The 22,612-nt window shown below is 37.3% G+C and overlaps 1 protein-coding gene across 2 annotated transcripts in view; it reads left to right on the top strand.

The window, feature by feature from the left end:
• Nucleotides 1-21,651, top strand: part of FAF1 (Fas associated factor 1) — a 159,060-nt gene extending 137,409 nt beyond the window's left edge. For both annotated transcript variants that reach the window (XM_071750172.1, XM_071750173.1), the window contains 4 exons: nt 706-786; nt 1,396-1,473; nt 5,415-5,630; nt 18,536-21,651. In XM_071750172.1, the coding sequence (XP_071606273.1) occupies nt 706-786; nt 1,396-1,473; nt 5,415-5,630; nt 18,536-18,619 (459 nt within the window). In that variant the 3' untranslated portion in view covers nt 18,620-21,651. The remainder of the gene's footprint in view (nt 1-705; nt 787-1,395; nt 1,474-5,414; nt 5,631-18,535) is intronic.
• Nucleotides 21,652-22,612: the final 961 nt, after the last annotated feature.

Here is a 22,612-nt window from a genome sequence, read left to right on the forward strand (position 1 = left end):
GTTAATAAGATCCTTTGCTAGGTTTGCTGGCTTCAAGTTGGCATGCTAAGCTCAGATTCCTTGTCTGCCTGCACCTGTGTATTTGAGGCACATCAGAGCAGAATTTTTACTATTTCCCATCTTTGTATAATATTCAGAACAACATGAACTGAGGCTTTGGGATGATGTTTAATAGTCATGACCGTGAATGGATCCTACTAAGGGTGTTTTTACCAAAGAAGGACTTGAGAGCAGGTCTTCTCTTGCAGGACAAGCCACTAACTGCTGTCACTTTGAGCAGAGACTAAATTAAAATCCAGCTTCATATTTTAAACCTCAGTCTGTCCTATTACAAGACTTTCCAAAGTTTGGGCTGCAGGAGTGAGATCGCTGTGAGCATCAGCCCATATGTACCTCTCCCATGACCCCTGCCTGGCTGGGGATGGTGCTAAAGCTGTCAGAGCAAAGAGTCCTTGCCTCAGGACCTGGGCACACCAGTCTGTTGCATGGCAGCTAAAACAAGAGCTTTAGGTAAATCATAATTTTTAAAGCCAAGGTTGCTCTTGAGGCCTTTCAGAAATCATTTCTCCCGCTGGCAGTTCAATGAGTAAGGCAGTCAAGTATTTTGAAATCACTGGGGTTAAAAAATGCTGGTGGACATAAAGGTGGGTATCATATTGGTGCACTGTTTGCTGATATTTTTTTTGTTTGTTTTCTTTTCTTTAGGATGAACGTGAAGCCAGAGAAAATGTGAAAAGAGAGCAGGATGAGGCGTACCGCATCTCACTGGAGGCTGACAGAGCAAAGGTGTGTGCAGGGGGAAGGGACCACATCAGTGTTGGGATGGGGATGTCTTGGGTGAAGGGACCACATGAATGTTGGGATGGGGATGTCTCAGGTGAAGGGACCACATGAATGTTGGGATGGGGATGTCTCAGGTGAAGGGACCACATGAATGTTGGGATGGGGATGTCTCAGGTGAAGGGACCACATGAATGTTGGGATGGGGATGTCTCAGGTGAAGGGACCACATGAATGTTGGGATGGGGATGTCTCCACTGTTGGTGAAATCTCACCAGTGTAGAGAACTGCCCAGCTTCAGTTCTGCTTCTAAGATGAGACAGTTGCTGTAGGAGCCACAGTTTCCCTCAGGGGTTATAAAGTGGTAGTAGATACAGTCACAAGGTGTTGACTACATATTTTGCTAAAGCACTCCTGGTCCCACCTAATAACAGAAGTTGGGAAAGGAATGATAGGAAAAGATAACTGAACAAATACCCTATGTCTTACGGTAATTTCTGTGGAAAACTTGAGAAGTTTCTTTGCTTTTATATAGCTACTGCACATCACTGAACACAGCTGTGGAAAGTGAGGTGATACCTGTGTGACTATGGTTTTTTTGGGTTTTTTTATTAGAGGGAAGCACAAGAGAGAGAAATGGCAGAGCAGTTTCGCTTGGAACAGATTCGGAAAGAACAGGAGGAAGAACGTGAGGTGAGACATTTTACCTTTTCTGACAGCTTTTTTAATTCATGTGGGTTATAGTCATGACAGCTGCAATTCAAAGTATACTTTCAATGTGGGCATCAATTTAAGAAAAATAATTTCTTGCCATATATATATAAAATGTATATATAAAACATACCATCTCGCTCACAAAATCACACCACCTGGCTCTGAATTACAGCCAGGTATTAGATGGGGCTGCTACCAGGAGGTCCATGAAGTGAGCTTCATTTGGAAACCTCTAACCTTCTTTCTGCAAGCACTCCTTTTAAAAATATAATACCATGGAGCCCTGTCATTTCTCCCAGTAAGTAGCACAACTCAGCTGCAGTTCTGGTCAAACAAATTGACAAATTTAATCTGAGATATAAAACCTTCTTAAAAATTTTTAAAAATAAAAATAAAAAAATAAGGAAAACAAACAAAAAAACCCAGAGTCTACAAAATCGTATTAATAGCAGATTTTTAAATTTCTAAAAAGTCTTCTACAGATTCTTCCTTAGAATGAAAATTGTGTTTAAACAAACCTTTTACATCTCTAGGCACGTGTAGAAAAGTAGAAACCATGTGCTTTGGAGAATACTGTTCCTCAAACACTGTTACAGGTTGTAGATTCTCTTAATTTTGTAGATTCTGAGGGTCCCAGTGCCTGTCAGAGATGGTTCCTGCAGCCCCTTTCAGGATCTAGGCTATCTGCTGTCATAGCTGTGTGGTATTTACATAAATAAATAGTAATTGTGGGTATTTACATAAAGCATCATGTACATGATTTTACTTATATTAGTGACTTCCTCTATTTCACCTTCTGGCAAATAAAAAATAGGGTAATAAGGCTGGGGTACAGACATTTCTTTCCCTGAAGTCACACGGATTTGGAAGGATATAGGTAAAATAGTTTAGTCATTCAGATATTTGCATCTGTTCTGTGAAGCTCTTGGATTACAACTCCTTGAAGAACTGCTGTGAAGTACAGCTAATATTTGAGAAGGACTCTGAAACCCTTAAATAAAATTTGCAACATAAAAATTATATTCATGTAGAAATGTCTTGGTTGAAATCACAGTTGGCTGGGAGTTGTCTTTCGACTTCAGGCATATAAAATTTTATGAACAAATTGCTGATGAATACAAAACTGTACCAGCATCCCTGATGAAGATACATTTCCCAGTTATGTTTCTGCCATTATATAAAATTCAAGTGAAAGATAACTATTATAAGTATTTACCAATTTATATATAAAAGTAATTCCAATATTTTTGGTGGACTTTATGTAACTTCTTTGATTTGACTCTCCTGGATTATGGAGATTTGAAATTTGGAATTACATTCTCATTTAATTAAAGTCCTTAGAACTTAGAGAGTCCTGATGAATCACAGCCTTGCTTATTCCCCTCCTACAGATAACTTAAATGTATACCTGACATTTCAGTCTTGTGCACTTTGCTGTTGTATGAAAAAATTGCATTATGCAGTTGCAAAAAAGTTGGCTATGAACACATTTATTAATCCTGGAGATAAACCAAATCTGGATGAGTAATGCATTTGTATGGATATATTTTGACCAAGATAATTGCATATAAAAACCTGAATCATTTAAACATTCAAGAAACAGTACTGCATTGTAAATACTAAACTCACACCTAACAGAAGCATTCAACGGTTTGGGAAAGATGCAGTCCACTTCTTTCTTATACTACAGTGTCTTTTGACTTATTTAGCTCCTGTTGTTAAAATAAGCCAAGAATGGAACCTGAAACATCACCAAAGGAGTGATGCACCAAACTGGGCTGTGAGAATTGTGTCAAGAATAATTGTAAGGCAGCAATTCTGTGAGGTTAATAGCAACCAAACACAAATCAGTGCTGTAACTGACTGCTGAGCAATCAGCTCACACTCAGAGTCCAGAAGTATGTTTTTCTTTTTCTAAGCAATTTTCAGGCATAGAAACAATAATTAATTCTGTTATATTATATCTGCCCCTGAGCCTTTTTTGATACCTTGGCCTTTTGGAAATTGTTTTCTTACACAAAGGCTGCAAGACTTGTCCATGTTATCAAAGTAAGCCCGGGCTTCCCTGTTTTAATGTAGAGTGCAGTAATGAAAATAATAGGATCTGTTTGCTTAGTAGAACAAAAAGGATTTTAGCAATAATGTTTACAAACACTCCCCATTTTCAAGTATATGGATTACTTCTACTGAATTGTTCTGCAACAGTGTTTACTTACAGAAGTGGCTCTGTGTTCACTTTGTATATTTAAAATCTGACTATTGAGCTATTCACATACTGAACATCTTTTTATCAACAAACTGAAATTGCTTGTTCAGGTCCAAGAGTTATTAATGTGATCCATCACTTCATTGTTTTCTGACTTGGTTTGCTGGTAGAGAATATCCAGTGTAAATTGCCATTTTATGTTGAAGCCGTGGAGATTAGTTACTTCTGGGAGCAACACACTCTTTGCACAAAGAAAAGAGCTCTAATGAGCTACTGTTGTTTATTTTTCTATAATATAATTGATTGGGTTCAGTAAATAATGTAGCATCTGTTGTTATACTGTGTGGGGAAATGTCAAAACACAAAGATAGTAAGCAGGTGGTTGAGAATGGAGAGAGAGAAAATTAAAATAGAATCTATTTAAAATATAATCTCATAGTAGATGAGCAAAAATGAACTCAGGTTCTGTGTATAAATATTTATACTGAGATATAATTTGCTCAGAGGTTCATGTGGAAGAAGTAGACTATTTAAAAGCCTTCATAATCTTGCTTCTGCCCACTCCTTTCTCTTTAATGTGATCAACCTCCATCAATTTCTGTTACTACCTGACCTTGGGGAGCTTTTCAAAGGCACAAATGCATCCGTGTGTCTTGAAAGTTCCTTGAAAATCTGGGTAAATCTGTGTGTGACTGCCTCTTTGGTTTGGAAAACTGTCTTTTGGGTGTTTTTTGGGGGAGGCAGTGTGACTGGGCTGCTCCTTCCATCCATTGACATTCTCATTAACAGATGCCAGTGCCTCTCCTTGAGTACCCACAGCACTCAAACCCCTCACAAATCAAGCCCACCACATTCAGCAGGCATCAATTAAAAAAATTTTTTAAAAAAAATCTTCTAATCAAAGTATCAGTGTTTTAGTAGCTCCTGGAGGCAAAGGACAGAGAACACAGACTTGGCTCCTGCCCTTAAGATCTTAACATCAGCTGTATCCTCAGCAGCAGCAGGAAGGCATCATGCACATTTTCAGACACAGTGATGTTGTATTTTTGGGGCTGATTTCATGCAACTTGTTGCAGAAAACGTGCACACACATGGTTGAACCATCTTCCTGCAAATAACAGTTGTTTGCTACAAATCTTAAATCCTGTTTGTGTCCTCCCACTTTTCTTGATCATCCCTGCTTTTATATTTACACTATGTATCTAATGTACCTTCATGATAGTTTTAGTTTATTTATAGTAAATCTCCTGCATATATTTCTTTTTGCTCTGAACTGCTACTAGGGGTCTTGGCTTTGCTGCAAATTACTCCGTGCTAGGGGAAGGCAATTTGATAAGTACATTTAAAGAAATACTTTTACTGCCTTTTAATTTATAACCTTTAAGGAAGCAATTGGCCACTTGACAATTATTCTCTCATTCAATTTTTTTCCAAGGCTTCCTGCCAAAATGATTAAATTACTTATCTCCATCGTGCATTAACTGTAGACCTAATAATATGTGTTATAAAGAAGGATTTATTTTAATTAGTTGTCTGGTGGGCTGTTATTAAGGAATGAATTCAAATGATTTTGTCACTGAGATATAAAACACAGCTCCGGCTCTGGAGCACCATGGCCCGTCTTGAAGTTCTAGAAGAAATAAAAAGAAAAGCAGTCTGTCCTTTTCCTCTGTTGCTAGTATTGCTGCCTAAATGGTTATTTTTCCTTCCTCAGGCTATCAGGCTCTCTCTGGAGCAATCTTTGCCTCCTGAACCCAAAGAGGAGAGCACTGAGTCCGTCAGCAAACTGCGCATTCGGACGCCCAGCGGGGAATTCTTTGAGCGACGTTTCCTGGCCAGCAGCAAGCTCCAGGTTGTCTTTGATTTTGTAGCTTCCAAGGGATATCCTTGGGAGGAGTACAAGCTGCTGGGCACCTTTCCGAGGAGAGATGTGAGTAAATAAATGTACCTTTCAGGAATAAATACCACTACTTCTTTAAGTACGTGCTAGCAGAGAAGGTAAAAGATACGCCTGAATATTTTAGTGGTCTGCCAGTGGTGTCATATGTTACATACAAAGCTGTGTTGTGAAACCTGTTCCTAGTAGCACTGTAAAACAATCCTCCATTTCTGAAACAAGTTGTTGACCACATTCCATGAAAATTGTCTGAATATGCTGAGCCAACATCCCTCTCCTCCTGTTATGGAGGAAGCTGCATGGATATTAGTGATCTGGTGAGGTCTGTTATGGGCTGGTACTTCGGATCTTTCTGGATGTGCTGTTTTGATGGAGTTTTATGTTATGAGCAAGGAATGTCCAGTGTCAGAGAGTATGCAGTTATGAGCTGATCAGTACATTCTAGCAACTTATTCATCCATTTGTTACATCAGACCAGTAAATAATTATTGATATCTCCTACCTTGAAATTCTAATGCTGTGACTGATGTTCAAAATCAATCCTGCTTACTGCTTTCAAATTCTCTTGTTTTATCAAGAGATATTAATGTGCTCATTGCTAAATTTCATTGAAAATATACCTTTTTGTTTTCTTCCCTGTCACAAATCAACTTTCATTTCTTATCTGGCCATTGTTACAGCAAAGGTAAAAGTCAGTGGGTGCCCTGCATGAAAGGTGAAGGTGACAGACCCTGCAGAGGTGACAGTACAGAGCCAGGCAGTGATGGGTGAAATTCAGCAGCATTTTGGCTACACTGCCTCAGTATTGCAGATGACTGGGGGCATCTCTGGACCTGCTGTGGTTCTGGTTGCTGGGGGCATCTCCAGGTGACTGGTTAAACCATTTTTCATCAAAGGAGCTCAGTAACTTGAGGTGCTTTTCCATTTTGTTTCCCATTGCTGCCCCTGGATGAAGTTCACTAGGAATAAGGCTCTGATGAGTACGTTTACAGGACTGTTTGTAACAGATACCTCCTGCTTTATCATCTTATTTGGAAAGACTCCAAAGAGGAAGAAAATAATGTCCTTAGCGAGCACACAACCTTGAGAGTTGATATGGTTTCTGACCACTTCTTGGTGGAATTCTGTGAACAGGACTGTAGTGCTTCCAGCTTTTCTTCTACCTTATCTAATATTGAGCATCCTGATCAGTCAGACTGAAAAGCAGCATTTAAGCAATCTCATTAATCACTAATTAATTTTACTCCTTAAGCGTGTAATATGATTTCCAGTGGAACCAAAGACAAGACCTCATCTGTGTTTCCAGGAATACTGATCATTCAGTTAACTTGACAGAAAAACAATCTTTTGCACTCTAAACAATATTTTTGTGTATTTTAAATATTCTACAAGACATTCCTCCCTACCTGCAAGGTACTTATGTTTTAGTATCTATCTAATACACAAACTCCTACAAGTATGTTACTCTAACTTGTTACATTTGTCTTGCACTTCAGACTGCTGTTTCTGTACTTAATCACATTGTCATCATTATTAATTTTAGTCCTCTGTGACAAACTCAAAAATGGATCAGATGGTTTATATGAGAATAAATTTTTAAAGGAGTAGAAAAGAAAAAAGACCACTAAATTAGAACAGATTGGTATTTTCAGTACATTTGTAAAACTGCCTGGGAAAAAACGCTGAGGCTATGAAAGGAGAATTTAGGTCTATTGCATGGGAGGCAAAGACCCTGTCATTTTTTTTTTTTTCTATGATTCCAACCTAATAATGCCATGTGTGAGGAGTCACATAAATAATTCATGCCAATTGACTCAGTGGCCGTGTATGAATCTGGTTGCCTTTGTGACCACCAGAGCTACAACAGACAGAAAGTAATCCCCAGGGCTTTGCTAACCATGAAGAACTATAAATGACATCTGCTGTATTCCCCAGGTTTGGAAAGCTGCAGGTATGCAACTCCATAGACAGATGTAAAAAAAAAAAAAAAATTAAAAATACTAATTAATGAATGTGTTGGAAGTACAATTAAAGTATATATTCAGTGCCTGAGGCTTCATGGTCAGTAGTCTCTTAAAAATGTGCTGTCAGTTGTCAAGACTCTTCTGCTGTGTGATGTCCATCACAAGCATCCATTGCAATCTGAGCAGCAAGAGCAGCATTTAAAATGTCTGGCTTTGAAGCTGTACATAACATTTTGGAAAGAATGTCAGAATTACCTTGCAGGAGTTTTTGCTGCAATAAGATCAAAATATGTCTTCTCAAGTTTATATGGTTTTTTCTTGTATCCTAATCTGTGTTACAGTAACACACACACTCCCAAGAGTGTTTTTGTCTTACTGAAATGAGGGGGTTATCTTCAACCAAATCAGCATTTTCTTATCATAAACATTAAACAAATTAAACATTTTCAAAGCCACCAGTCCTGATACAGTGTTGTTGAAATATTTTGACTTCTTTGGTAAATAAAAATTCATTAGTTCTTAGTCCTATGTTCCAGTTGCTTACACAGATATCCTTAGCTAACCTAAAGTTGGTATCATAACCCTACTGTAAATACAAACTTCTACACATGAGTAAATACACAGATTAACCTTTTCCAGACACTACTTGTAGATTTTAAAGCAGCAGTGACATTCCAAAGCAGTTAAGCACATGCAGTGACTTGTTATTGGGTCTTTGTTGCTGCCTGTGGTGTTCCTTGTCCTGCCACTGAAATGAGATGTTAACCACCTCCTCTCAGCACCTGAACTGTACCAAGTGTCTGTCACCTTGGGTTGGCAGGTAACTTGTGTCTCTAGGTGTGAAAACATCTGGCAAGCACATCTTTCAGAGTGAAAAGTTGTATTTTAAGCATTATTCTTAAATGCACCTGCAAAGGCTTTATGGAAGCAGCTGGGTGTATTAGTCAAATGTATGTGCTGATTGTAGAATTGTACTTCTTTCAAGAACTGCTGTAATCTTCAAAATGCATTAATTGTAACAAAAGGTTATGATTTAAAGCATATTAGCATCAGTCAACCTTCTCAGTCAGTATTTCTTCCTTTCTCTAAGAAGCCTTCCCAACAACTAATGTCAGTCCACCAGCCACTTCTCCCAATATCCTGGAGGCTTCCCAGGTGATCAGTTCCTCACTTCTTTCTGTGGTGAAGATCTGAAGAAGTCTTCCTTAAAGTCTTTAACATCTTGTGGACTGGGCATTGCAAACAAGAAGCTGAAGATGGACCATATCTAGCTTGGAGCTATAGGAAGAAGGTGTAGAACAACTTTACCCAAACTGGGCTTCACCCACCCTAAAATGATTAATGATTTGTTTGTGAATGTTTTATGGTCTCTGTCAGAAAGGGAGGTCCTGGCATACTCTGTCTTTTGAAAGACTGTTTTTAAAAGACTGAATTTATTAATTTCTTCTGTGAAATCAAAAGTGCAATCTATCATTCCTTCTGATAATTTCTCCTTAAGGTGGAGCATTAGTTATGTATTTGAGAGTATGGCTTTTGCAGACATGGTATTAGAGACTTAAGCTCTCTATTTACTGTATCTGGAAGCCCTGGTAAGCCAAGACTTCTACAGTATTTCACATTTTATTTTCTGAGCCACAGCTTAGGATCAGGTGGCAGTTAAGTCACTTAAGGTTATTTAAATGCATCTAAAATGTTGCTTAATAATTCAGAACCAGTTTGCTTTGTTTAGAGTATTAAGATTTTTTAAATCCTTTTAATTAACCAATTTCAACAGCAGTTTAAATAAACAGAAACAAAAATCTGCCTTCCTAGAATGGGCACAAAAGAAATTTGACTCAAACCACATGGCAATTTAAATTAGGTATGATCAGAATTTCAGTAAGTTTAAGGCCAGACAATTCTTAATATTATTATATGGGAGTAGAGAATAAAATATTCATCCAAATGTGATCATTTATTCCTGTGCTCTGGCAGGAGTAATCCTCTTTGATGCCAACAGTGGTGAAGAGAAGGGCACAGAGCAGCCCTCAGGACACATGGAAGCAGATAAGTGTCCTCTGAAGTTCTTGGGAAAGTCCTGTTATTGCTGTGTTTGGCAATTTTATACCTCAGTTCTAGAAGCCATCCTTTGTGATGATTATTCTGTATTTCACTCAGTGCAAGTTTCTTCCTTCAAATAACCTACTTTTAAACTGGTTAGGTGGTGTTTAAACTCTTTAAACAGTTCATGAAAGATTTAGATGTTCTCAACCATCTTTGGCTTTTAACATTCTTCCCCCTAATCATCATCTCAATAGAAAGATGGGAAAGATGTTACTGTGATTTAGTGTCATGGTTATACCCAAAACACTTTTATTAGCTTCACATAAATCAGGAAAGTAGCTTGAGGATCTGTCTTAAGGGAAACAGGATTTCAGATTAATGAAATATTTTTCTGATAATTCAAGAACGTTTTTGTAAGTTATGAGAAAAATTAAGGTGTGATCCATGCAATTTTCCAATTCATTTCAGTTAATGATATTTATATTTCCTACTTCATAAAATACAACTCATCTGTTTTACTTCTCACAGGGTAGAATTTTTCAGGTCCATCTTGATCTTGGCAGATCAGCTCTGCTCTAGCTTACACAAGGCCACAGCCACCTTGGACCTCCCTCCTCCTGTCACTGCCAACTCTCCTTAAGTCAACACAACCTGCCCTTGTCTTACCTCCCATTTCAGGATACTTTATTATTTTATTTGTTCAAGCAGTTACGTTTAGTTTAGTTATGACACTGAGAAGTTGCCTGAGTAAATTGCCCATACCAGATCCTGCTTCCTGGTGACTTCAGGAATGATCGGACTGATGAACCTTGAGTGGAAGAGGAGGGGACCGTGTGTCAAGCAGCCAAAATGCTGAAGCATTTGCAGCCCCCAGGTTTTATTGCTTTTATTGCTCACCAAGAAGTGTAACATGGTCCCTCAGTTAGCACCTACCAAGGCAGTGGGTGATCTTCTTGCCCTGTTGCAGTCAGTGGCAGTACTTCAGGGAACACTGAGTACATTTTGCTTCTTGAAATGTGGTGTTTACTTTTGTGGGAATATAAATTAGGTAGTCAAAAATTCTGTAAGGGTTACAGAAAGATTGTTCATAATTTTTTCTTCCAAGGAAGACAGATCTCACTGTCTTTTCAGACCTGGTGTCTTTGCATAAGTAACTAGGATATCAAAAGAGCAAAATTAAGGCCCTTCATGTATCAAGTCACTGAAAGGAGAGGGAAGGAATGTCTTCCTCATCTTGTGGAGTTAAGCTCATTCTAAAAAAGAAATATAATTACATCCAGTGTAGTTCCAGTTTAGTCAGTATTGTTTCTGATCTCTTACAACAGCTCTATTTGAATATGGGGAATGTTTAACCAGTATCAGGAAATAGGTGTGCATTTCAGATGAGCTGTTTTACTTCAGACTAAAGCAAGCATTCACCACACCAGGGAATGCTCAGTGTGGAATGTGAGCTCTCACTTGAGTCATCCCCATTAACCCAGTTAACCCAGTGACTAATGCCAACACTGGGATTAATATATTCCACCCATGCACATCCCTCTGACCAAAAGAGTTCTTTTATTCAGCACTACCCCATTTTACAAAACATTTATGCACGTTACTGTTCACAGGAAGATGTTTTAGTTAAGCCTCAGATCTTTCCTTTTCCATGTGGCATTATCCAGTGTAAAAAAAGCTTAAGATATTTCGTGCTTTTTCCCCAGCATTTATCCTTAATGTCCATTTTGTAGGTTTTTTCCCCCCATCGTAAGAAGAAAATGTGATGATAAAATACAAATAAAGAGTCTTTGTGACAGTATGATACTAAGAATTCTCTGCCTGGTTACCAGCAAATTTAATGATCTCCTGCTGGTTTGGTAATTGCCTAAGACATCAGACTGCATCACCCAAGCAGTCTCAGGCCTATTTTTATTCTATTTACCTATCTACTTATCCCAATGTTGTACTGTAGATATCATTGTAGTATCTGAACATCTTAATTCTTTGAACGTGTGATAAATCAATCCTTTGGGATTGTTTTTCCAAGCATAATGAAGTGAACATGAATCCAGTCCTGCGTCATTCTCCTGTGAGTGACTGTTCCCATCCACTTGGGATGCATGCAAGGTTCTTGCAGTTCTTTTTTGAGCACTAAATGTATTTGTATGTTCTCAGACTTCTACAAGATGTGGCTGTTTGCTTCCTTTCATCTCATCATCAAAATCCACAGTAAAAGGTGGAGTTTTTCTGGAGACATGATCATCTTCTCTGTAGCTTGCACATCTTAACATCATTAAATACATGAAGAATTCATAGTTTGATCCAAGCATGCTGGCAGTGGTGCCCACAAGTAACAGGCTGCTTTGCTTCTTGGCACAGCAGAAAGGATGCTTAGCATACAAATCCTCTCATCTGTAAATGCCAGTGCTTCAACCTTTTCTCTCAGCAAGAAAACTGAAAGTAAATTGTGTGAAGGAGTGGGGGTTTGGGCAGGTCCTTGGTCAGGAAGACACATTTCAGAGTATTGTGTCAGCTTCTCTTTTTTTTTCCAAGAAACCACACAAAGAATTCCTGAACAGCTCAATGATTTCAAATGGAATGGAATAAGGTAGAAAATCTGATGTGACTTTTACAGCACCTTCCTCTTCCCTCAAAATCTGAAGTCTCAAAGTTGTGGCACTGTGGAGATCAACATCATCTTGTCCTGTACCTGTAGGGCACTAACTTCACCTTCTTGCTGTTGGTGTAAAAGGTAACTTGTGTAATACCACATCAACAGCAAAAGTCATAATATTGAAAGAGACTCTAATACTTTTTGTTTTTATTTCTCTTGCCAAAAAGAAAAATTTTGTTTTTTTTTCCATTGAAAATGAGCTGTTTGAAAGGGTAGAGGCAGCCTTTACATGGTGATTTTTCAGGGAGATTAATTCTTAAAAATAAATACAAATAAGCTATTCAGTTGTGTTAATAAAACTGGATGTATTTGGCCACATTTTGGAGTAGTACTGATCACCAAACAAAATTTCTGATCTTGGACTATATAGAAGCCCTGAACTACCTCAGAGCTACCCAAGTGGGACTGCTGTACATGGCATTTCTGAACATCTTCACTGGAAGGTAGATAAACCCTCATTATCTATTTCTCCTACAACCCACTGTTAAAAGTCATAGCATTTGAGTAAAAATATGATGGTTCAAAGCAAAATTGACACCTGGGGTTGCATTTAATTTTGGTGCAAGAATGCTCAGTGTTTGTGGTTTTTAAGTTCTGTTCCACAAACATTAGGTACGTTTAAAAAAAAATCAAATTTTGATGTAGAATTATGAATTTATAATGTTGGACTTTTAAAAACCATCAGATAGTCCAGGTGTCAGTAGAAAAATATAGCAGCATGGGTTTGGGTTTATCCTTCTTCCATTGTCCTGCCATTATGCTTGGTATTTTATACATCAGAGAACACAGTTGCTATCTTAGTTTACTGTCTATAAAGATGAGCAATGCAAGACAGGTTTATCAGCCTTCACTGATTAAAATCTATGCAGCAGGTTCTTTTTCTGCTATAAATCATGTTAAGTCAACACAAATTTTTCACTATGTAAAGATGGGTGGCATCTCAGAGAGCTGCGTGGCTTTCCTAAGAAAGTGGAAAGCGTGTTCAAAGCACAGGATCTAGTGTCACCATTTGCTGTTTTACCAATATCTGTTACTTTACTTAGTAAATGTAGCTTTTAAATATGCTTAATCTGAAATACTGTTTTGAGAAATTCTCCTCAGAGAAATAAGATCATAAGAGCATGGCATATCTGGATTAAAGTTTTGTACTTCGAACAAGACTAGAAGTCTCTTACTATGCCACATCTTTCCTTACTTGTGATGGCTTTCTTCAATTCAGATGTAAATTATCTCCAAGTTTATTCAGCTAAATCAGATCTAATTGCATATATGTCTATAAAGTAAAAGTAACCCTACTGTTTTGTTGTTCAAGTTGAGCATATTATCTATATAACCCATAGATATTTCAAGAGAAAGGACTCACTGTATTTGTTTGTGTGTCATTCTGAAAATATAGGTTTTTTTTTTTAAACAGCTCTGGTCCTTTACCAGGTGTGCCTTTAAGTAATTTCTATTGCATTTATACTTCAGGAGGATTAGGAAAGAGAGTAAAAGAACTCTTTGTGCATTAGATTCATTAAATGTATTCATGCGTGTGTAAGTGGTGCAGAGGCTCTGCTGCTCAGGAATCAGATCCTTGTCCTAGGGCGTAGAGAAAGGTGAAGGGAGTGATATTTACTGCTTGTGTAAGTGTCATAATAATTGTGTATTTGATTCTTTACTTTTAAATTACCTTCCTGGGCATTAAGCCTTTTTTTTTTTTTTTTTTTGTATTTATTTGTCTTTTCCCTGCAGAGTTAGAGAGGGTAAGGAACCACACCTTTGAAATGGTAAAAGTACAGCTGTGCAGGATGTGAATGTGCTATAGAACAGATGGGTCAGCAAGGGGGAAGATAGAAATAATACAAAAACTGTCCGAGGAGGAAAAAGACTTTGCTGCAAAAATGTATTAAAATGCTGTTAAACTAGTATTAATTTTCATTATTGGGTCATTTAAAACCCAAAGGAATTTATTAATGATAAATTCTAAGTAACTACTACAATCTTATGTGAGAATTACAAGAGTTAACATTGCTGTCTTTTGATTTTTCACCTCTTAAATCAGACTATGTGCTGCAGAAGTACTTCAAGCCAACGAGCCAGTGCCAATTGAAATAATTACTGCATAAATCATTTAAACAACTACCTGGTAAAATAATACATTTCCTGTGCACCGAGCCAACATCAGTTCTGTACTGAAGCTCTTGACATGAAAAGATGAAGTCTTGGCTCCAGTGCACCAATGCATAAGGTCCTGTAAAAGCATAGAAGAAAAAAAAAAAAGCTAGGAGAAAAGTGGTTTAATTCACTTAGATCTATTTCAGTGAAAGCTATGAAAACATTTCAGAGCTCAGTGGCAAGATCTGACAGAAGTCAGGTCCTGTTACCACCTTCCAGTCGTGTTGCTGGAGAGAGTCATCCCTGAAGAGAGGGGTGTGCTAAAGTTTGCAAAGAAAGTCATTTTCCTAAGGATGGAAACTCCCAGGACACTGCTCTGGCTCTGGGACATCCCGGGATGCACACCCCTCTTTCTCTACGGAATTTGGTGAGCCTGAAGATGAACAATTTTGCTACCACTTGAGTTATATTCTCTTAGCATCTGAACGTTGTGTCCTTCCTCTGCCAGCCTTCTCACTATGTAAATTTGGAACAGCTTAGAGTCTCTTTTTTTTTAAGGAGTTTTAGTTTACATTTCATTATAAAGCACTTACCTTAGCAAAACCACAGAATATATTTTAAAAATACATTCCCCTCCTCAGCTGGTATTGCCATGTGATACGTGAGTGAACTCACACGTGGTCTGTAGGAACTCAGATACTGTAGGACTTGGAAATACAGAGAAATGCTATGATTTCAGGCCTTTAACAAATGCTGAATGGGTAATTTGATGAGTTTTGCAACCTTAACCAAAGCAGCATTGATTTCACCACGTGGGTACCTGTGTAATCTCACTGCATTCAACAAGATCAAATCAGATTCAGTATATAAAACATGCTTAAAGGATTTCCTCTGTAATTACTAACAATATACCAAAAATCTTCAAGTAATAAAGGTGTAAGGTTCATTTGATGAGGCAATGTATACAAAGTGCAGGGCTGTTTTGAAAACAGCACCATGCTATGGCAGCAGAGCAAAGGATTGTCAGCACCAGACTCCAGAATTTATCATCCTGGTAATGAAACAAAGCACACAGATTTAAATATGAAGGCATTTCAATACTTTGCGTTGTGAAATAATCCACAGAAATTTATTTAAGTGAATAAAATTCATTAAAAGACTACATTGGACACACCTTTGTGGGCTTTTCCAGGGTCCTTTGATCTCTGCTCTATCGTTCTTCGCCTTCTAATTCTCTTTTAAAACCCTGTAAGTAACAAAGCATCTTAGGTCTTAAATTTCATATATTTGCAAGAGAAACCATATCTTTTGGTAAGAGGTGTGTTCATTAATAAGGCTTCTGTTCTTCCTAGTAAACAAACCACAAATAACAAAGTAGAAGCTGCAGAAGGGTTGTGGTGTGATAATTAAGTACAATGGCGACCCATATGAACAGAAAATGCCAAGGAGCTAAAACAAAGCAACAACAGCTTTGTTTGTTGACAGATGTAGGAGCCATATTGTTAGTTAATTGGGTAATGGTGTAAACATTTGCAAACTCTGCTGTCCCTCAGTGAATTAAGCAGCACACTGAAATTATGGTGAAAAGCTGCACAGTCCTTTTGCTGCAGGTACCCCAGGATGCTCTTAGGTACCAGGACAGTGAGGAAGGAGCATCAGGAATTGTCATTGCTTAAGGTACTTGAAGTTTGCAAAGCTTAGAGGGTAGACCAGGATGTGTATCTTGAATTGCACTGTAGTGAAGAATAGGTTTCCATATGGTTACAGTCTGGAAGATTGTGTTCATTGCCTTGGCTAGCTTTCCAGATTTTTTTTTTTCCTAATGTTCTCTCTTTCCTAGCTTTTCTTGAAAAAAAAAAAAAGAAAAAAAAAAGCAAAAAAAAGCTGCAGGATTGGAAAATGGAGAGGTTTAATTAGACACTGGCTTGAACTGAAAAGAAGGAAAATTGCTTCTCAGGTGCACAGTACCTCATGTGCTGAGGATTGTAGAGACCCCTCTTTTCCTCCCTTTCTGTGCCTCTGGGCAATAATGGAGTGTAGCAGAATACCAAAACATTAAAAAATGCAACAAGATACTTCATTAGCATACTTCTGTAATCACAAACTTAAATGCAGTACTTTGGCAGTTTTTTACATAACAGGTTTGCTTTCTAAGATAATAACCTTTCAATAATTTAAGCAGCATCTGTGCAGGAATACATAATTGGACTGTAGATAATAGGAATCTAAAATTGAGTCTGGTTTTTATAAATTATTTTTCTCTTCAGACATTTAGCAATAGTTCACCAGGGTGCATGAAGTTTAAGAAAATATGTTCCTTCTTTGGGAATCAGAATAATGCCTCTGGGCTGTTTTTTTTTTTAAATCTGGGGTTTGTTTTTTTTAATTCTGTTGCAATCAGAGAGGTGAAAATACATTTATTTCAATGGACTTACAAAGTTACAAGCTTTTAATATTTAAAGAACTAATTTTCTATAATTATCCAAGAAAACAGTGGAAATGCATTTATATTTTAAGTTTGCCTGATTTAGTTGGAGGGGAGAGAAAGAGGAGCAACACTGGTTTTGTTAATTGGTAATAGGATTACTAAGTTATGCTTTTAAGGAAGACAATATATTTAGTGTTTCTTAATAATTTGTAGTATTTGGTATGCTTGACACTTAGTGTTTTAAAAAAATAATTTTAGAAAGCAGTGGCATGATATGATCAGAGATAAAACGACTTAACTTTGGAAAAAATGTTTATTGTTATGCATTTGCATCTACACCCATAGCATAAGATTATTTGCAAGCAAACTTCTGATAACTCACCCAACAAAATAAACTAAATGAGAATTGTTAAGGAAAATAAGTTAAAAAATGGAAGTGAAATATTTCAGAGGATGGTCAGATGAGAAGAAAGAATATGAAGCTTCTGTAGGAAGCTTTGCAGCCTTCTGAATAATACCAGAGCATTGGCTTCTAAACCTGAATCTCTGAAGGATGCTGAGACCCTTTTAATTATTTTGTCTATATGAATAATTTTATTATGTAATATTTACAGTTAAATTTTATTTTCATATAAGATATTTATCCTATAGGCAGCAGTCTAGCTTCTAAATAGAATCCTTAACACAGAAGTTACAAATTACTATAAACAGAGAATTATTTAGGTGCCCTGAGTGAAAGTCAGTGCTGGGATAGTCAGGATGTTGAGCAGCTTGCAGGGTTTGGTGCTGAGATCCAAGTGCTGAAGAATTTTGGCAATAATGGTGCAGATAATGCCTGTATCATTATTTTCCAAATTGCATGACATTTAACTCTCACTGGAATCTTCCTGTGTGCCCACCTGCAAAAGTGATTGCCTGAATACCTTTACAAATCCAGCAAGGAGTCAGGCTTCCAGGGAACAGTCCTATAACACAAATATATAAGTGTCTTCCTAAAAGATATATAGATACATAGTACTTATAATCCATATATATTTACACACATGCAGAAGTATATTCAATATATTCAGTATATTCAATAGATAGGATGAGGAAGTTTTGCTTCCTCCCTTCCCCTTGCTGCTTGGTGCTTTTGCTGTCCTGGTGTTGCTGACCTGGGTGTTCACCAGTTCAACTCACTTGCTGAGCAGTAAAACAACCAAACAAATAAAAGTGGAGTTTTTCTCCAGCCTCAGTTCCCTGAGGTGGCTGAGCAGCATCCAAGTGGGTGAAAGTCACGGGTCTCAAACTGTGACTGGAGCAAGAAAAGGAGTAGGAAAATAAAGAAAAATAATATTCCCCTTTCAAGGTGGAGCTGAGGTTGGATTGGCTGCAGTGCTTGCACCATCACTGAAATTTTAAGGAACTTATCTGGGACTGCAGGTTTATTTTTCATCTTAACTTGTCTTCTTGTGATCCTTCCCAAAGGCCTTAACTTGACAAAAGAAGATATATTGACACACTTATTTATGGTAGGAAAGCCAACCTTGGAATGAATGTTGTGGGTTCTGTTTACTGTTGCAAAATAACACCACCACACAAAATTAAGCAGGTTAAGGAATAGCTGCATCCTGGCAACTCACAACTCCCCAGCTTCAGTGATCACTGACAGGGACTCAAAAATCTCCCCAGTGAAAAATCTGCCCCATGAAGATAAATGGTTCAAAAAAACCACAACCTACTTACACATCTCTTCTTGATCTTATCTTTACAGGTGACCCAGATTGATCCAAATAAATCATTACTGGAGGTAAAACTGTATCCTCAAGAAACCCTTTTCCTAGAGGCAAAAGAATAGATCACACCAGATTGTAGGACTGCTCATCCTGTGACAAGCCAGAGGCACAGTATGGAAAGGAAGACTTCTGTCAACACCACCTTGTACTGTCAGCCAACTCAGTTCATTGTCATGACTTTGCCTCTTGCAAGAATCCTGAAAAAAAAAAATGATAAAAAACCATAGCTACTTAAAGTTTCACATACATGAGTATATGTTTTCCAACCTCATTTAAATGAGCAGAGGATAAAATTCTGCTATGAACACTGAACATTACGACTCTGTTACTCACTTATCATCCAGCTTTTGTTATAATTAATGCACTGTTAAAATGTGAGTGATTGTTAAGTAGAATTTTTACTCCTCAAATGCCCCTTTTTCACCAAGGAACTTGGACATTTCTGCCTGTACTTTTGACACTAGAATGCTGTATATTTGATATCTCGCTGAGCCAGTGCTCTCATATATATGCATTTTATTTCTGTGTTTGAATTTCTACTCTGTCAACTAATTTAAAAAGGCAGACAAAAATAATGGGACATTCTCAGCCATGAAAATTTAACAGTATTATAGTAGAAAGCATATAATTTTTGTTAGTACTTTCTGACTTCTTTGATAAGATGTAAGGTTTTGTTTGAAGAATATAGTTTGGCATATATGCGAGATATTTATTTACTGGTTCTGCTTTGGGTCTCAGTTCTGATTCAGTTTAGGAAGTATTTTCCATTACATTGCAGTGTGTGAAACTGCTTATTGCATGATGTGAATATTTAAATAACATTAGAAACGGCCAGTACCAGAAACCTGGTATCTTGCCAACACTTCAGGAATCAGCTGCTATTGAATATCAGCTGTTAAAAACCTTTCAAATACCAGATACAAAAGTTCTTTATTTCTGATTGTGAAAGAAAGGGCAGTTCCCATTTTAGCAGTTTTCCTTCATTCTGGCACTTGTTTGTATCCTATTACTCTGCTGTTTTAAAGCACCTTGTTTGTTTCATCAAACAATGAGTATCTTAAGAGGTGGTGTAATAAGAAATCTGCCTTATTATTGCACACTTTGGACATTTTAACAATAGGTTACTGATCCCATCTCAAATTAAAGAAATCCTAGTTCTCTCGTCTGCAATGTATGCACCAACTACCTGCTATCTGATGTGGAAAAATCTGGTACTTTAAATGTCTCAATTATAGAATGAGCATACTGAGTCTAAGATCCTAACTTACACTTGATGCCAAACCTGCATCAGAACTGGTTTGGTTAATTTTTTTTTCTGTTTTCCTTTTTTTTTTTTTTTTTCCTTTTTAATCTCTGGGCTTACAGGATGGTGCACAATAGCACTACAGAATCATCATCTGCTAATCAAAGCTTGGCACATTGTTTTCTACATGTGTTTATATGTAGTTCATTAGTGTTTAGCTAAATGAGTTTTGATTTGAACATGTTATACTAAGAAGAAACCATTTGCACACATCTATTAGTCTTTCTTTTTTTTCTTTGGAAGGATGGTGATATAAAATTAAATGTATGCCTATTATTAGGGTGTTAGTGAAGCCAATATATTGTTACCTTTACCAAAAATGCAAATTTCTGAGCGGGGAAAGCCTTATTCTACCTTTTGTAATTCTGTAATTAGTGAGTGCTACATCAGACACTTTTAGAAGTGAAGTATCTATGGCAACAGAAAGATAAACTTATGTGTAATGGAAAGCTGAATGCAGACACTTCATTCTGAACTTTTGTTTTCTTCCAAAAAAATCCACTACGTTTATTAAATAAGAAATTAACATTTGTAGGTTGCAAATTGAGGTGATGCTCTTTCTACCAACAATCACAGTTACACATACAGCAGGATTTTCAAGTGATGCATATCTTTTTTTTTCAGTTTTACTCTTCCTTCTAAGCTGGGTATTGAGGAAAGGAATTGCTGAAATACTGCTACACAAAGCAAAGCAATCTTTCAGCTGACTTGTTTATATTAATCTGTTCTGTTTAACTTCTGTTTGATCTCATCAGGCTGTTTCCTCTCACTCAACTTTATTTCTGTATTTTGACTATATATTCTTTACTTTGATACTAGTTTCATAAAGTTATTAAATGTGGCTTGAATATTTGTTGAACTTGTTGAAGTCAGTGCTCCCAGGGTTTGTTTGACCTTTTTTTTTTTTTTTTTTTTTTTTTGTTAATGCTTTCATTATTTTACCCTCTTTGTTTATATTGCAAAATACACTGTCATTATCAAAACTCCTGGTGATAATTAACTGGAAGTGTTCAAAGTGGTGGCATTACTGCCCTCTGATATAAAGACACCAAGATCAGTATATAAAGATCATTCTGCCACAACGTAAAAAAAAAAAAAAAAATGTATCTCTCTCTAAATAAAACATTTATGATTCTGGTCCTTAAATACTTTGGGCCTGATTTCAAGAAGCAGCTCTCTAGAGTCACCTCTCCAAATTAAATTACACCTTCCACACAAACCAATCCCTGTGTAGAAACAGGAATATTCTGTGCCATCATTTTCTGCTCTCCTAAACCATGGTTTTCTCCTCATATGCTCTCGTATCCCCTAGTCAGGCTACAGACTAATTTTGTAATTCAGTATTACCCTAAAACTGTAACAGAGCATAGCCCAGCCTCTACCTTTTTCTCTCCAGGTTCTTCCTGTTCATGGATGATCATTAACATGATTAATGCATTAGTTTTAAGTCTTAAGGAATTACTGTTAATGAGTGGAATCCTCTACGATGTGTCAGCTTTCTTTATTGGCCTTCAGAGCATTATGGTGAAGGTGGGGTGATCTCTGGCTTTTGAAGAACCTTCCTGCCTATTGATGTTGGTGAATTAGTGAATATGCAGAACAGGAGTTTTTGCTCTGCATTCTCTGCATATGCACTCTTAAATTTAGGGAGAGTGCACAGAGTGTTTCTAATGGAGCTATGTGGGGGGGTTTGTTTATTCTTTTTAATGTAGCAGAAAAGGACTTTGGCTTTCATAAACTGTACCTACTCAGTGAAATTAGAAACTTCAAATAAATTTTCAATTACAGTAATGTTTCTATTAAACAGTTATATGATTTCTACTCTTCTGTATCCAATTGGGAAAAACAAAATCTCCATGACACAGATTTGCAGAAGGGCTGAAGCAACTTCATTATCCAAGCCTCATCTCCAGACTCCCTAAACAGTGCACAGGAAGATTTCAGTGCCTTAACATGGGGTCCACAACAAGCAAAAAAAAATAGATAAATAGGTCTCCAAACAAAGCGAAGCAAAAAAAACCTGCAAAAAACCCAAGAACCAGTTCCAGGCAGAACCAGACACTGGTTGGAGCAGTCAGTAAGAAATGCTAAAGATGAAGTTGTCCTCTATTCCCCACTGGAGTGGAGGTTTCCTGCTCCCTGATGCCCCAAGGTGCCTCCTTCCACTCAGGGTTCAACAGCACTGAGACCACACAGCAAGGTAAGCACCAAATCCTTCCTTCCAAGACAGGACAAAGCACAGGATACACTTTTTTTAATTAATTAATTTATTTATTTATTTCAAAACAGCATTGGTGGCCATGTTCTGGGTCTCTTATGCAGTTTTCCCTGATTTTTAGTTTCCAGGGAAGCCTTCCCATAGTGTGGGGCTGAAGGAGAAAGAAGCCCCTACATCAGATGTTTCAGAAAACTACTTCAGCACCACCATAGTACAGGCTGCTCCCAGTGTCTGTCCTCACTCTCTGCTCTCAAAGCTGTTAAGATTTATTTAAGTTTATTGAGAATCAGGAGTGTCAGTTTTTGGGCTGGCAGGTGGGATGCTCTCCTGGGCTCAGCTCTCCAGTCCTGACCAATGATTGCTCATTGCAGACAAATGCCCTAAGAGGAGACTGAATAGGGATCCTGCACCCCAGCTGAATTTCCTTGTTTGATTTTTATAAAAGAGAAGGCAACAAGGTAGCCTTTTTTTTTTGTTTATTTTTTTTTTCTTTTTTTTCTTTTTCTTTTTTTCCTTTTTTTTTTCTTTTTTTTT

This window comes from Heliangelus exortis, chromosome 8 (genome assembly GCF_036169615.1).
Source record: "Heliangelus exortis chromosome 8, bHelExo1.hap1, whole genome shotgun sequence".
Lineage (NCBI taxonomy): Eukaryota > Metazoa > Chordata > Aves > Apodiformes > Trochilidae > Heliangelus > Heliangelus exortis.